This window comes from Ptychodera flava, chromosome 11 (genome assembly GCF_041260155.1).
Source record: "Ptychodera flava strain L36383 chromosome 11, AS_Pfla_20210202, whole genome shotgun sequence".
Classification (NCBI taxonomy): domain Eukaryota; kingdom Metazoa; phylum Hemichordata; class Enteropneusta; family Ptychoderidae; genus Ptychodera; species Ptychodera flava.
The window spans coordinates 14,736,584-14,753,336 of NC_091938.1; the positions used below are offsets into that span (position 1 = coordinate 14,736,584).

At 37.3% G+C, this 16,753-nt stretch overlaps 1 protein-coding gene across 5 annotated transcripts in view; it reads left to right on the plus strand.

Moving 5' to 3' along the window:
- Positions 1 to 16,753, plus strand: part of LOC139143592 (mitogen-activated protein kinase kinase kinase 3-like) — an 85,573-nt gene that overhangs the window by 41,189 nt on the left and 27,631 nt on the right. For all 5 annotated transcript variants that reach the window (XM_070714045.1, XM_070714046.1, XM_070714050.1 and 2 more), the window contains exon 2: positions 8,186 to 8,280. In XM_070714045.1, the coding sequence (XP_070570146.1) occupies positions 8,277 to 8,280 (4 nt within the window). In that variant the 5' untranslated portion in view covers positions 8,186 to 8,276. The remainder of the gene's footprint in view (positions 1 to 8,185; positions 8,281 to 16,753) is intronic.

Genomic DNA, 16,753 nt, shown 5'->3' on the forward strand with positions numbered 1-16,753 from the left:
ATCGATCTCATTCTGTGTGTCGTGATTTGATGTAAAGTGCTGGAAAGGTTAGTTAGCCAGTCACACTGCCCTACTTTGAAAGCACAGAGTGAATTGGGATCAGATGTTTCACGCTGCGAGTATAAACGTAAATTTTACTCAGGTGCTGGAAGTAGCAATGTACAAATACACATCTATGGCCATGCCTAGCTAAGTGGTACAAGTAACAGCCTTTGTGAAAGGAATTGTTTGCGAAGCCAGAGAATTGGCAGCATCGCACAACTTGTATTCTGTCCTGACATGAGTTCAGGTGTCAGCGATATTAATGACCATCATATAGACATGTATCTATGTCGGTAGGTGGCTGTGTTGACAAGCTAGATACTGGGTATTTCCCCATGCTTCAAGTGCCGCTTTGCAGTAATCATTCTGGTCACATTTACGCTATTTTCAGAGTAGAAAGGAAGCAGGAGTGAAAAATCTACTTCAAACTTTAACCAGCATTTAAAAGAACCAAATGCATTAATTCAGAGATTACCTAAAAATATGTTAGAAAGCATAATTGTATAGTCATGCACTGTAAAAGGGTATGGCTCCATAAAATGGGAAATAAACAATCTTGAGATTTATTTGTTGTCTGTCAGCCAATCGGAACGAGAGTGTACACTGATCGTACCATGTTGCTTTCAAGCAGGGGTGGGAGGTTACTCACCCCCATTGGACACACATGGTTTGTTTGACGTAGTACATCGCCTATGAGTGGGTGTTTTTGCTCTCCGTAAAATGATACCAGAGAGTTGGAAGTTGGGTTGTGTTCCTGCATTGAGTATAAGGGAACAAAAAAGCGGACACTTTGTCTGAAGTTGAAAGGGGGCAAAGACTTGTTTGTTTAGTGAATGGTAGACTGCATTCCTTAGTTGATTATAACCTAGCCGTGTTTAATCACCACGCATGCCTGGATGTATGTAACTTTTTGGGATCTTTTTTTTTCCCCCCTGCATGAAGGAATTCGGTAATTAGATGAATGCAGGAGTAAGCAAACAGTTAGCAGAAATGAAACACGGCAAGATATGTCACAGTGCAAAAAACAGAAGAGGAGGAGCAGAGACACAAAGTGTACAGTTAGGGAGGAAAGGAACTGGGATGGAGAGAGAGACGTTAATATTCAATTTTAGTGAAATTGAATAGACTCAGTATAGATGTAGTGGTCATATGGTAATTATGAGAAATCACTTAAGAGCAAATTGCTACACCAAGTCCAACATGATAGTGATAAACTTAATGAACGGGTATTATAGATTTCACGTCTGACAACTACCGCGGCAGTTTCATCACTTCGATCCACTAGAGAGAAAAAATTGATGATGATGCTGTGTGTATGTTATTCAGTATTTAAATGATAAACGGTGATGCCACTGCAGCATTGAGAATGTACATACTAGATCTGTATACAGTAGTCGTGGTAATTATCGGATCATTTAAAACAAATGAGAGGGGTCTCTGAAACCAAACAAAGATATTCATCCAGGCACCACCGATATTTATTAGCCTGTACATGATTTGTGCATCTGAATCCAGATTGCAAACGCACAAATTTAGAAAACTGAAATATGATGGGATCCAGGTGTGCAGATAGTGGCGGATTTTCCCATCTAACATCAGACAGGTCTCATTTTCCACCTGACTTCCCATAGAGTACAAAAGAGGAAAGACGTTTGACGTCATAGCAACATTGATGGATGCGTGTGTGTGTATTGAACACGTACATGTAGGATGGCCCCGGTCAGGTCACTCTTTTCCCAGGCGAAAATAACAGTTCATTGCATGGTCTGTTTGTCTGCCTCAGGTATTTCGGGTGACATTCTATTTTTAGCACCCACTGTTTTTCATTGTGTATTTTTTCCCTATTTGCTATACACAAGGTATAATAAACCATGGTGGCCATTGAAATCCAGCTTTTAGCATTCAGTGGAAGTTGGGCCTCTGCTGTGTGTTGTAGAGAGAGGTGGACAGTGCATCACAGTCGGTAATTTTGAGCTTGCACATGTGGTACATGTACATGCATGCTATTCAGGTTGGTTTTGGTCAGTGGTGGACACGTGAAGTTTTGATGAAGTTAGGATACAAATTTGGGCCAGATTTGACTTACAAGGATGTAAACTTTGGACACTCAAGACAGTTGCATCTTTCAGTGGTGCTTCTGATTCAGGTAGGTGTGTGACTTTTCGAAAAATCACACATGAAGAATACTTTGTCTAATCTTTGTCGTGAACACAATCAGGTTTCCTTAAGGGGTCCTCCAATAGCCGTGTGAAGTAATTGGAACCCCTAGGAATATGTTGATGTGTAGCATTGATCAGAGTGGACCCAGTGACCTTCAGTCTTGCCAAAATAGGTTTTTTGATAGCAGAGGAGAAGTTTTGGATTTCTGTAAGCAGTGCGTGTATTCCTGTTGCTTTTTGAATGATGTTCAAATTTTCAGCGTGTCCCAACCACCTGTAGCATCGGCCACCAAACACTGGTAGGCACAGTTGTTTTCAGCGGAGTATTTTGATTTGTGCACAGGGCATTAGGGGTGACAGGTTTTAAAGGGTGTTTATCTTGCACAAGTAATGCAGCCTATACGTACATCATAAAAGGTGGTAGATGAGAAAGTCTTATACGATGACATTGGGTAGGGGTAACATCCATATCAGGTGTGGGGGGAAATCGTTGCCTTGTAGCCCCTGTGAGGAATACGGATGTGGCATGGTCCCTGGAACCTGCATCAAGGTAGCTATAGTGGACTTGCAGCCTGACCACAGGTACTGTACTGTCTGATTACACTGGCATTAGTATTTACTGGTCCACTGGACTCATAGAGCAGTGAATCCCTTTGATCTAGGTCCCTGCAAATTGACAGGGCTCAGATCGTCAACTACTAGTTTTGATCACTATGGTGATGGTCCATCACTGGAACCAACCCATTATGCCGTGAGCTGATCCAGGAAACAATAGGGAGATACCACAGTTATGCACATTCAGGGTGAAATCTTTGAAATTTTTTCGCACATTAGACAGTTCAGCCGTGATAAATCCCCGATAAGTCTACAACAAAGCGCTGAATACAAACCAATGCTTTTATAGATATCAGCCAGACTTATTTCCACCAAAGCCTCATAGAATCTAGGTAACAATGAAGTGTCGGTGGGGAAAAGGGTTGGTATTGTTTTTTTTTTATTTTAATAGACTGTACTATACCATGTCTGTCCTTGAATGGTTTATGAGTATGGAACCATGCTCCCAGGAAATCACGTTCTCTACCGATTACAAAGACATAAATGTACAGGTACTCCACTTGGCAGGTTTTCACATCCACAAGGGATGGCTTAGTTTGCTTATTTCTGTACTGTATTTTTGAAAAAACTCAGTTTAGACAGCCAACCTGAGTAAACAGGGCTCTTTCTTACATTGTATAATGGTTCTTTGAACTCTGTTGTGACTAGATTTGACCGTTGTTGAAGTCTTGGAAGACCTGTGTTTGTATCTCTAATGATCAGTTGGTATTATATATGACAAGGATCACAATTACGACTCGATTTCAAAAGCGGTGTTTGAAGGACGTTGGTAGTGTATTGATCCTTTAACTTGCTGTGTCAAACTGGGAAAAGAGACCCGTTGATATGTCTCAGTAGGATAATTTTTGGCTCGTATCTGCAATTGTCCAAAAGTGATTTGTATAACTATAAATTGTTCAATATCTTGTCTTGTAGGTCAGCCATGTTTCTTTATTGTTAAATTTTTCACTTAAAGAAAAAGCACGTACATTTTTAAAAAATTTGAATATGATTAATAATATGTACTGAGAGAGGCAAAACTAATTCATGACAATCTGTAAGGTTGTGAAACTGATGGTTACAAAGTTCATTACACTTTGGCTCACTTTAATCGAAGGTTATTGTGTCAGATTGTTTTGTTTAAGGTAACCTTGAATGACCTTGAACTTTTATGGAAACCAGGCTATGAACTTTGACAATTCATAAATTTCAAGCTACTGTTCTTGTTCCACTGAAAACTTGCTGAGCAATTTTTTCCCTCTATACATTAAAAAGATTTGAGACACCCTAAATGATGTTTACCCTCTAATGCAAAACTATTTTAATTTTTAGGTGTTCACCATGCGTGTCTGGCACGGCTGTAGGACGTTGTCATATAAATGTCTTCAGTGTACCGTTGATGTTCGACAAAATGTGACACTTCCTGGTCGTACTGTCGGGTCACTTTTTGGGGACATTGCTTTATATCAAGGACAGGATGCCATAAAAAATCAAAGTCCATCACGTTTTCCTTTTTATTTCTCATTTACTCATTTACCAATGAGTTCTGAGTTGCTGTACCCTTTCTTTAGTTCCCCATTTATTCCTGAATTCAGTTTCAACGAAAATGAATTGTGTGCGAGAATGTTTCGATTGTAGTAGTTCGCAATTTTTGATGACATAGCAGAAATTTGGCCAAGTTTCAGGTAACTGGTGACCTGAGCCCTCTGTAATTCAGAGTTTTTTTGTATTGAGAGAGATTTTACAAGATTAGATTGAGCATTTCAGTTCCTGAGTGTACTCAGAGTGGGGTGTTATCGATGCAGTGATACACCTCTGTATAAGGAAATGGGGCAGAAAAAGAATCTAAACTTTAAAAAGTGTAAGCAAGCATGTCTGGTACTAGCCCATTACGTAAACCTTCTCTTACCGTATAGTTAACCCTTTGAGTACCAAAGTTGATTTTTTTCGCCTTTATACAATGTAATGCCAACAATTTCTTTCAAATGTAGATAATTTTTTTCTGATTTTTCCCAAAATTTTGGTCAAAAAGTGTAGGCCATGAAAATTTATGTACATTAAGTCCAAAATTATGGAAAAAATTACAGAAAAATTCATAAAAGTTGGTAAAATGTTACCCTGACATTTTTTGGGGAAAATTACAGTGCTCAAAGGGTCAAACACATGGTAGGAAGTTTAGATGTAAAACCCAGACACACTGGGTACTGGAGCTGAGAGGGTTTCAAAAGCAGGAACAACTGATTGCACATTTTTCAGATTATCAGGATAGATAATTAAGAGATTGATTGATGCATGGCACATGTCAAGTGACTGTATGCCAATTATGTATACATAGTCTGTAACATTTTGAACTCCTGAATGATACTCTATACTTGATATGATAATATTATTTACATATCATGTGCGTTGTCTTTTTATCTGTGAAAGATGTTCCCAGATGTGAATGAAGGACTTGAAAATGCTCCTTGTAACCATATTTCAGTAGCATCAAGATTACAGGGTAGTATCCCATATTTACCTGTAAACCCCATAAAGATAGTATGCCCTTCAGAACACAAACAGTTAAAATCATTTTCTTTCATAATCAAAATGAAAAATGGGTCACCATGCAAAGTTCAGAACTAAAGAAAGAATTATGCTAAAAATGATTTGCATTTGATCTTCTAAATAGCCACAATCCTAATGTTTGCTCTGTCAGGTAAAATTAAATTTTCAATTTTCAGAAAAGCAAGTGGTTTAAACTTCATGAGGTTCACAAACTTTACAGAAGACCAAAAAAGGTATTGTAAATATTGTCGACTACTGTACATGTTCCCAAGGTGCATTCTACCTTATGCATATAAAATCTGTCCATTTTACCGTGATTATTTGATTTTGTTTCCACGACTGTAGAACAAGGTGAAAACGTTACTGTATTTATTATCTCATATCATTTATATTTGTCTTTGCAAGACCAGACGTGTTGATGTTTGATTTGAATCGTTGAGTTGTCGACAATCATGGAGGGATTTTGCTGTGTTCAGTGATATTTTGTACACTTGGCTGTTGCAAAGTATTTGAATGAACTGTAGTTATGGGACACCCCACACTGGTCTGACATCCAACAGTGTTTTGATGTGTCTGAATTTACAGCATCTCAGCAGGTTGCAGTCTGGCTAGTCTGAGTGGGTCAGTCAGTGTGTGCAGTGCCACAAAACAATACACTACAATGGCTGTGACTACACAGAGAGCATATTTACCATCCAGGAATGCTCTGGAAGTTAAAAGAGTACTTTGTGAAGTTGGAAGTTTGATTTGTGGTATGCAGAGTTTCTCATTTGAGCAGTCTGAAATGTTATAGTGTGTATTTTCTAGCACCTTTTAAAACCTGTCTCTCTGCCGATTCATTATTCTTTTCATATACCTGCAGTACACACTGAATCTATTGTTGTCAACAATACAAATGGCTATGACCATAAAAGTAGCAAGTTCTTTTCTAAGAAAAGAGGAAAGTACATGAAGTAGGTTGCATGCTTTCCTTAATGAAGCGCTTTTCCTTTTTTTTTCAAAGTACGATACCTGCACCCGTATATCCTGTGTGGTTTGGTTGGTCTGTTTGTTTGGCTACATCAACTGGATGCGGTATGCTGCGGTGTCATGACCCCAGTGAGAGGTCACTCTAAATTCCAGAGTAGAGCCTTTGTATGTGTATGTGATGAATTTGGCATACCTGCCTTGCATTTGTTTTAGAGTTAGACTTTGATGCGGGTGTATCAAGTACAGACATGTAGCCATGTTGAGATTTAAAAAAATATGAATGGATCATATTTTCAATTGTATTCATGAAAGCTTGTCATAAAGGTTTGCTGAAAGAATTAGACGAGGATGAAACTATGCTGGTAACTATGGCAATATGGTAGCTTATAGGGGATTTTATGCTTTAAATAGGCAATGGGTTACTTTTAAAGTAAATAATCATTGTCACTTTGACCAAAATCAAACAAAATTTATGAGAACCACCACTGAAATGTTGGTTTCCTTGCGAAGTTGTAGCTTATCTTCTGAAATTTCTAAGTTGAGTTTAGATTATTTGAAATCCTTTCCTTCATGATTACCACCCCCAAAGTCAGATGCACAATCTCCAATTTTCTGTGATGACGTGAATCATTAGCTGTTCATGGAAACACCCTCAGTGTGTCATAAAATGGAAAAAAACGCCTCTTTGATTTGACCTCTCGTTATTTACTTTAAAGGTCACATGATATCTCACGCAAACTTTTATTAATGTTTCAACATATAATTAAACTCTCTCGAAATATTTTTCAGTAGTTGCAATGAATCAGTAAACACAGTTAAATCTTGAAAGGATGTGGTTTTCACCTGAAAATCTCTGATCTGCGACATTTTGTACTAACACGTCAAAATTGAGCTCTTATTTTGTATTCTAAGATTTCTGACCCGGTCGCTTGACCCTGTGGAAACACACGCTGACTGTCAGCCCAACCTGCATTACGTAAATGCGGTCAAGAAGTCTGATAACTATGTAGGATTATTGTTTGAAGTGTTGAAACAGTGGGGGCAATTACGTGCAGGTATCCCAAGCCGTGTGTCTCTTTCTGGTGTGGACATCGGTCGAAGCATATACACACAGCTTTCACTCCAGTTTTGTAACATTCATCACTTTCATCGTTGTTTGTCACCTGTTTTGTTCCAAATCACTCCTGTTCTCAGAACTGACAGAGACCAGTTCTGGGATACCCCTGACACGTCCAATATTTCAGTACAATCCTGATTTTTGAAAGACTAGCACACCTCTTTATTCGCATGTCAATAGGGATCACATGTTATACTCGGTCCACACTCAGCATGATCATAATGTTTGAAAAAAATGGAACCCCAATTTCTTTTTCTAACTTTATAACCATAAATACCTCTCTTTTGTTATTTTCTTTTGAAGCAGTTGCATGAATTTGGTGCAAGGCAGTGTTGAATATGAAGCCTTACTTAGGGAGGCTGCTTTTGAAAGGTCAATAATTGAATGCTTAGCAGTATCAAGGGGCTTCAATACAGTAGTCATTTAATTGACAATGCCGCTTTACTGACTTGCTAAGTGTGAGCTCTTTAAAGTTTAACTCAATTTGGAAAGCAATTCAGTCGAAGCCGTAGGATGCTAAATTAACAAGAGAAGCAGTTCAGTAATAGACATATAGAGTGACTTTTGAGTATGAAGCCCCTTAACTGACATGGTAAACATCAGTTAATTCCCCTAGGTTAGTCAAAAATTGTGTAAAAGCTCCTCTAACTGACTGTTAATGTGTTTAGTAAATGTTGCTTATCATTTTCAAATATCAATATTTTTTATGTGAAAGTTGAAATTAACATAGACTTTCCCCTTTCTGTTTATTTTGCAGATATATAATTACTTTTCCATAGTATAGAAGAATTCTGCATTCATTGTGATGTAACCTAACAAAAGAAATCCACCTGAGTGCAACTGCAACAATGAGTAAGTAAAATACTTTCTTGTGATCTCTCTATTCTGTGATGATCAATTGATATTCTGTGATAATCAATTGATATTCTGTGATAATCAATTGATATTCTGTGATAATCAATTGATATTCTGTGATAATCAATTGATATTCTGTTTTAATCAATTGATAGTCTGTGATAGTCAATTGATATTCTGTGATAATAAATTGAGATCTGCTGATGCCGCACACAATATTGTATTTTTCTCTGCTTTGTACCTTGATCTCCAATCATCTTCATTCTTTTGTAGCTCTCATGGTTTTGGCAGGATTTCAATCTCATATCCGTGACAATGTCCACTTTTATACCTACATTCACTCAATTCTTCTTTACACCACAGAATTCTGTACCTTCATTTATACCAACTAGAACTCTGTTGGTCTGATAGTTTGCCTGGACATAACACTCATTCACCCCAATCTCAGCGAGTCCCACCATCACTTTATATATAACACTCCCTCGTACCCACTCATCTTAGTGAAAGCCTGTTTGCTATGCCATTGCTCGGCAGTGTACCACCCATGCATTGTGTTTCCCTATCAGTCTTTTTACTGCACAGCACCCTTGTGTAGCCACTTGAACCTGTCTCAGTTCTTATACACTATGCACATAGACAGAGTACCTTTCTTCTTGTTGGTCTGTACAATACTGTATCCACATTATCGATCTCACACACCCTTGCATAGTGTATACCCACAATAACTTTCTCTTCCCCAAATCTGACGCAATATCTCGAGGCTGCTTTGTTCCTGGCCCAACTGCTGGGGCCTATAAGTCCAAAACCATTTGCACACAACAGAAAAAAGATCTCTCTCACGCAGTGTAACCTAACCCACTGCGACACACTTTGCTAATCTTTGTCAGGAAATCACTGTAATTACCAAATCTTTGTAAAACAGTATCTCTTCCCTGACAGCGTGGCTGTACCCTGAACTCCAGTCAGATTCTAAATCTGACACTTATGGTGACAGAGAAATCTGTAACTCTAGATTGTTGTGAAGTCATCGCAACTGACGGAGTTATTTGACCGTCTTGTGATTGTCCTTTACTCTAATTTGTCAGCAAAGTATAAAAAGAGAAAAGAAACCGGGACAAAGATGTGGAATTGTGTAGAAGTTGTGTAAAATTTTCCGAGAAATGTGTTGTCTATGTTGGTTTAAATTTGATGTTAAAGAGGCTGTTTAGCCTGTTGAATACCAAAGTTTGTTTTTTGCCTTCATAAAATGTAACTGAGACAGTTTTTCTCAATTTTCCCCTCCAAATTTTGATCAAAACTGTAGCAACTGAAAAGTGTTGCTCATTTGGTCAAAAATTGTCAAAACAATTTGTAAAATTGGTAAAAATTTTGCACCGAATTTTTGATTGGAAAATTTACAGCACTCAATAGGTTAAATGTTGAACTTGGAGATATTTTTCTGATTTTACCAGGAAGGTTTGGTGCCAAATAACTACCCTACTTGTATGATCAGACCGACAAAAGTTCGAATATACTCTTTTTGTGGTTTCATTGGCAATGATTCCTGTCAGTTGTAATATATACGAATGTGTGCGAGATCCAGACGTTGTTTATCTGAATGTCGAAATTCCAAGTCTGAACTACTGTAGTTCTTGTGGATTCTTCTTGATGCAGTTTCTTCATAAGACAGACAGATGGTGTTGGAGCACGAGTGGAGAAATTGGTGTCACAGGAAATTCAAGTGCAGTCAGTAATTGTCACCCAGCTGTTCATTGACAAGAAGACTCTGTGGTGTTGAATTAAAAATTACATAGCAATTTGTCCTCACTGTGTCTGGAACTCTTTCTTGATTGCCTAATAATGGCGATAACATTGAAACTGCATTGCAAGACGCAGTGAGGAGTCGACAGAACACTGTGGTCAATTTACCAGCACAACTACATGCTGAGCAGACTTAGGGAACTCTCCAAAACTCTCAAACACACTCAAAGAGTATCTGAACTGTTAATTCACTGACTGTGAACACAGATTTATTTCAAAAGGTCGTCTTCTAGTAACACTTGTACCTTTCTAAGTACATTTATATGTTACAAGTATGTATGAATCGTGTAGCAATAGAGTGCTGATTATGTAAATGCAATATGTCACTATATTATAGTCACGCTTTCCCTGGCAATGAAAAAATATTTTGGTGCAAACATGTATACTAAATATGATATACATACTCACGTATTTAAATGACATCTCCAAAAAGTGATGAATAATTACTAATAGTCCTATAAAATATTGCATATTTTTCGATTTGCCCTCATAAAATTGAACATTTTTCATTTGATGAAATATTCATGCTTAAGTGGTCCAGTGAAGTGTTAGAGATGGCCCCTAAGTGCAGTTGATAGGTATCGCAGTTCGTTGACCTGAGAACTGACAACTTTGTTGAAAGCTGTATCACTTTGAGCCGGAAGTCTGTAATGCATTTGGTGGTAAATTTTGACCCCAGTAAATCTGTCGAAACACGCCAAATATTTCACCTTGCCAGAGGTGAGAATGTGACTGTTTGATTCTTGTTTGAATTGTGAAGCATTGTGAAACTTTTGAGAGAATTGTGCAGAAATATATCGTATGTGGGATGAAGCGTGTTGCACAGGTATCCGGTGTTTGATATCGCCGTATCACCAGAACAAAGAGGGGTGTATCAAATGATGACTTGGCAAAAATTGACCCTGAACTTCTGTCATGAAATCAGAATTAAGCAGCAATGCATGCAGTTCAGAGTTTTCATGTTGTACTATTTGCTGCAAAATATGACTTTATGCAAAAGACAAACCGTGAACTCTGTGCTTTTCTGCAGAAATGTGATGGTAAAACAATAGGTCAATATATGAATCTAAAAAAATGTTTAACTCATGATTATTTATCCTAATGTTGTGATAACATTGTGTTTGTAAAGTCAGAGTTTAAAAAATGTCCTGATCAAGTTTATCATGGATTATATAACATCAGAATTATTATGTTCTCAAAGTTTACAGCCACAATATCCATGATTAGTAGATTTTGATGACACATGATGCATGATGCTGTTCATTTTAAAGTGGTTGATTGATGTTAAGTGTCGGCTTCTTTTTGGAGTGTCCACCTCCGCAGAAATGTCCTCCTATTGTTAAAACAGGAAACAATATCATCGATCAGATTAGACGTAGCAAGTTTCAGAAACACAATATAGAGCTGATAAGAGGACAGGGTGCAGCATACTGATGTCATAGATGTAAATTAAAAGAGTGGGTCAAAGGTGTAGTGTACAGCAAATACAGAGAACTGTCTAACCTTTTACACACCTACAAACACAGGTACTCACAGTAAGATTTATGCAGCCATCTCCTCATTTGTAACTGCTCGAAACTCCATAAATCACGGCAGAAAAAAATGCCAATGCTGGATCAGCGGAATGTTAAGTCCCTTCAGTTGTCATTACTTTGAAATGATTAAAATGACAATCTTGAGTCTGATGTGTGGTATGAATACAGTAGTGGTATTGTTTCCAGTTTTGATTTTGTAATCTGGAAAAGTACCGAAGGTCACATTGTGAAAAGAGGAATTTGTGAACTGGCGTTGAAAACTCACCTTTGTGAATGTAGATGGTTTATAAAAAAATGTGCCAAAATATCAGTAGTGGTAAGTAATGCATATGAGTTACTGAAGAAGATTTGCAAATTCATGCATGTGCATCAAATTTCCACAGGATGTTAAAACTGATAAGTTTGACATTGTGAATTCATTTATGATTATTTTGTAAGGGAAATAGGGTTGGTAGGCATTATGAGAAATATTTGTCTGTCAGTGATTTTTACCTTGTAGAAAAAAACTGTGAAAAGTATCTTTTAAACAGTAAAGGGTTTGGCCATTGTCAGTTTTCTATGACCCCAAAGGCTGGCTCATAATCATTCCAACTTCAAAACTCATGTAATTTTATTATTGGAAATACAAACCTTCTCCTGCTATTGTCAGCTTGTAGTTTAGACTGAAACAAAAATACATCTTGGTTGGATTGAAACAACTGTAAATCAATCATTGAATCCCATTTTCATGTCCCTCTGTTAATCACAGATTGTATCTGAGTTTTTATGACTCGGTCTTCATTGTTATATAAATTGATTTTCATAGGGCATGCATTATTAGTTTTATGTAACAGTTTCTGGACAGAAAGACACACAATGGAAATCTTCAGGGAGCAACATGTATTCCATAGACTTTCCTTTTGTTATTTGACACAGTAAAATGGCAACTGTTTTATAATAAGACTGATTATATGATCATAGATATTTTTTTGCTTCACATAGTTTTAACAGGCATGAGACAGGAAATTATCTCCATCAATCACCACTTGTGACCATTCTGTCATATTAAACTTTTCAATTTGTATATAATCTGAGTCAAATCACCAGAGAAATTAAGGAACTATCAAATGACCGGAACTACTTTTGATGTGCCTGGAACTATTTTCAAAATGTCATTGATGTTGTATTTGAGTGTTGCTGAGCGACTTTCATACTCTGTTCTTGGAGAAATAAGTCCGCAGCTGTGCAACTGTGTGTATGTTTTGATGACCATCTTGTGTAAGGTCATGTTATCTTGTTTTTATCAAATGTAATCTTTATGTTTAAGTCACTGCAAGATGTCTGGCAAAATGACTTGATATTAACAATGTCATGGTCTGGCACTATTTTTCCCAAGAATTTGTGAATGATAGCTATGTGATTCATCGGTAATGTAACAAAGGGCAGATTTTTACTCTCAAGTTCCAAATATCTAAAATAATTTTCCACATATTTAAATGGAATAAACCTCCCTTGAAAATGCTGACGATACCAATATGATAGCTGTCCTACTTTTCAAGACACCAATCACGACTTTAGGCCATGGATAGTATGCAAAGGTGCTGTTTGACAAAAGACAGATTTTCTGTTCATAACTGTCAAAATACATTGCTTGCTTGCTATTTTCGCACTATAATTTGCATGTTTATGTAGCTGTATGAAATTTCATTTTTCCTGTAAAAACGTAAAATCTTTTGAACTTTTTCATTTTGGGGGAAGTTTGTCTGCTATGTGCATGTATGTATGAGTAATAATTAAAATGGCAACATATTTGTATATCTGTAAAGTTTCGATTCACCCCCATAGACCTCAGTATCACCAACAATCAACCATTGTACAGTTTATCTACCAATGAAGAAAAATGTGCCGATTCAGTAATTTTGAAAGGACTCCTGCCGTTTAAGGTAGTATACGCCTGGAAAGTGAAAGATTTAAACTTTTGCTCAAACTTTCCTCGAGGAATCTTTCATCAATTCTCTTTCAAAATCAAGAATAAAAATCCATTTTCAAAAAACTAAGATGGTAAAAAGTTTTCTTACATCAAAGCTTTAAAATGAACCCCACAAGAGGTAGGTCAGAAAAGAATTGCAAAAGTTTCAGTCTAAATATCGTGTTCTACTTTAACATGAAATTTGAATCACCAAGTAAGTACATGCTACTATTTTCCTGACTCTTTCTGCCTTGGTCTTATTAGACTTGTCAGTGAAGAGCTTTTATACAATTATAGTAACATTCTTGCACTGAATCCTAAAGGAATAGGCAAATAGGAGCTTCGATAAACAAATCTACAAATTCTGCCTCTTTGAATTATCCGCTCTCTCCTTTGTGGTGTGGTTCATGCCACATGTACTTTTAGTTTAGTTGTTCGTCTGAAAGATCTTTGGAGAAACCCAGCGCATCCTGCCAATAGATCAGAGGGGTTCAGTGCATCCTGCCAATAGATCAGAGGGGTTGACGTACAATTATGTTGTTTATTCACGGAGACAATACCTTTTGACTGGAACACAGCCCAGGCTTTGGCAGTCGACCCTTGAAAAGGCCATGACTCTCACACTGAAATCAATTTTGCATCTCCATACACAGACACATCTTTTGAGAAAAAACCCTGACACTTTTCTATTACTTAAAACACCATACCATGACAAAATGTCCAAGGATACAGCCACTAAAAGCTCCGTTTAGACCCATTATCCTTTGTAAAGAGAACTCTCTCTGCTGTCAGGAATTTGGTCCCAGTAGAGCACCAGTGTGAGAATGAACAAATAATATTGTCATTGAGAATAAAGAAAAAAACAAGATAAAAAAAATGAGGAGTACCTTTCAGTTCTGATCTTTGTTCATATTCAACAAAGGTGAAGCTAGGATGAATGATGACACTGGCCGTGAATAGAAATTGCAGTGTAAGAATCGGTATTTCCCTCTGTGATACATCAAGGTGTGTATTTAAAGAATGCGTTTGCTTTCTCTTTTGCCCTGTGAATGAAACCACTGGTATTTTCTTCTCATTCATGGCCGACCTGCGTGTTCTGGTCAGATGTGGCGAAGGTACGTCTTGAACGATTTCCTCAAATATCACGTGGAATCGAGCAGTTCTTGTCAGTGAAATAGTTGTCATTGGCTGACTGATGGCCATTTCCGTCGTCAGTTTCTGTGACATTCACATTTTCATGGCAGGTTCAGTTGCACTTAATGCTACCGGTAGTATTGTTTATCAACATGAATGGTCCGAATGGCCACAGGGCTTGTATGATAGAAGGTGTTCCAACAATGTACTATTGAAAAGCTGCAGTCACGGTGAACTATATTCTCCTAAATTGTCATGCATCTGTCCTATAGAATGTTGAAAATCTTGACACCTAAAATGTAGCTACGCTTGAGTAAGTTACAGACAAGCTCTGAATTTTGAAAATTATGAAGGAATAAATCTACTCCCAAAAGTATTCTTGTCAGGAGAGAATGTTTGGTCACTTTTGGCACATCAAATCTGAGTTTTAGAAAAAATATCTAATCACAAAATTACACTCCTTCAGAGAGCTCGACTTTTGAAATGAAAGCTCACAGACACAATCAGTAAAATAAAAACTTATAATGTAGGGTTTAATACTTAAATGTACAACCTGTTTAAAACACTAGCCAACAGGATTACTGCGAGGCGAGTTCTTCAGACTTATGGCTATTGAAAATATGCAGATGTCAAAAACTGTCAGAACAATGTACGTTATATGTGCACAGTTGAATGTTATCGTACACATGGTGTTGTATATCTGGATTTGTAGGAACGGCAAAGAGTGTGTGTAATTAATTTGACATCAACTACCAGGCTGGATTACTGTTTAGTTTGACCTTACATCACAAATAGTTGTTCAGATGATATATGAGGGTAGTGAAATGCCTGGCAGTTTGGGAATGCGTTGAGGACACACTGAGATCAATGCATGTGCTTTTGGCTACTGGACTGACTATAGAGTTAGTTGTAAGCGAGCTGAATGATTTTAAGAAATTTTAAGTGGTGTTTTCCTGTGGGTTTTTGCATGTATGTCATGGCTCCAGTGTATTCAGGACCACCAGAGATTGCAATAGCTGTGCACTTGTGTGAAACCATGCATTCCAACTGGACCCAATGCAGTCCTACGAATTTCTTATAAGTTTGTTGGAATGTAGACACCATTGTTGATCATGATGGAATCTTCTGCGACCAAATCAAATTCAAACCCTTTCAAATTTGTTTGATGTGACTGTTGTAACTTTTCCATGTATTGCAGAAAATTGGGAACTTCGAAAACAGGCATGTAACTCTTCCATCCCCATTTCCCCATAGATAGGTCGATCATTCCGTTGAAACAATGGGAATGTATCAAAATCTGGTAGCCCTTTCACCACCGTGGTTTGGCCCAAATCCATAATTATCAGTGGTGATTGTGGACCTGTTGATAGGGAATTGATAGTGAATAGGCTAAACTAGCATGTATTATTTGCACATTTCAAAATATAATCATGTTAAATTTCTTACTGTATATCCTAATTTGGAACAGTGAGAGAGTTTCTGCTTATAGGATAAACCTTCGTTAACCACCAAGAATTGGTTCCTACAACTCTACTGATTTGGTTAGTTCAAAATTAGGTTTTAGTACTAGTTGTTATCGTTAATTTAAAAAAATTAAATGTTTTCTGAACAAAAATTTTTTTGCAACGCTTTTTGAAATTACAAGAGCTAGAATATCTAAAAAAATAGTACTCTGTATTAAAGATGAAAACTAAAAAACAATCTCATTTAAGCCTCTGACCATATCATGGAGAAATAAACACATAAAACACAGACACATTTTTGTCAATTTCCAGCCAATGGTGCACTCGTCTTGCCATATTTTAGTAAAAACCTACAATTGCGATCAGATTGATTGAATTTATCCCTTCAGGATATTTAATTGACTACTGCAAATTACACCTGTGACTCCAGCATTTGTCCAGTGGCGCTGAATAAACAATTGAACTGATTGCAAATGGCTGCCCTTGTTGTTCCATTCCGTAGACATTATCAAGGAAGCCAGAATTTTCTTCCATCCAAAACGCTTGTTTGACAGATTTCAGAGACGTTTTGACTTCCTCAAACAGAGACA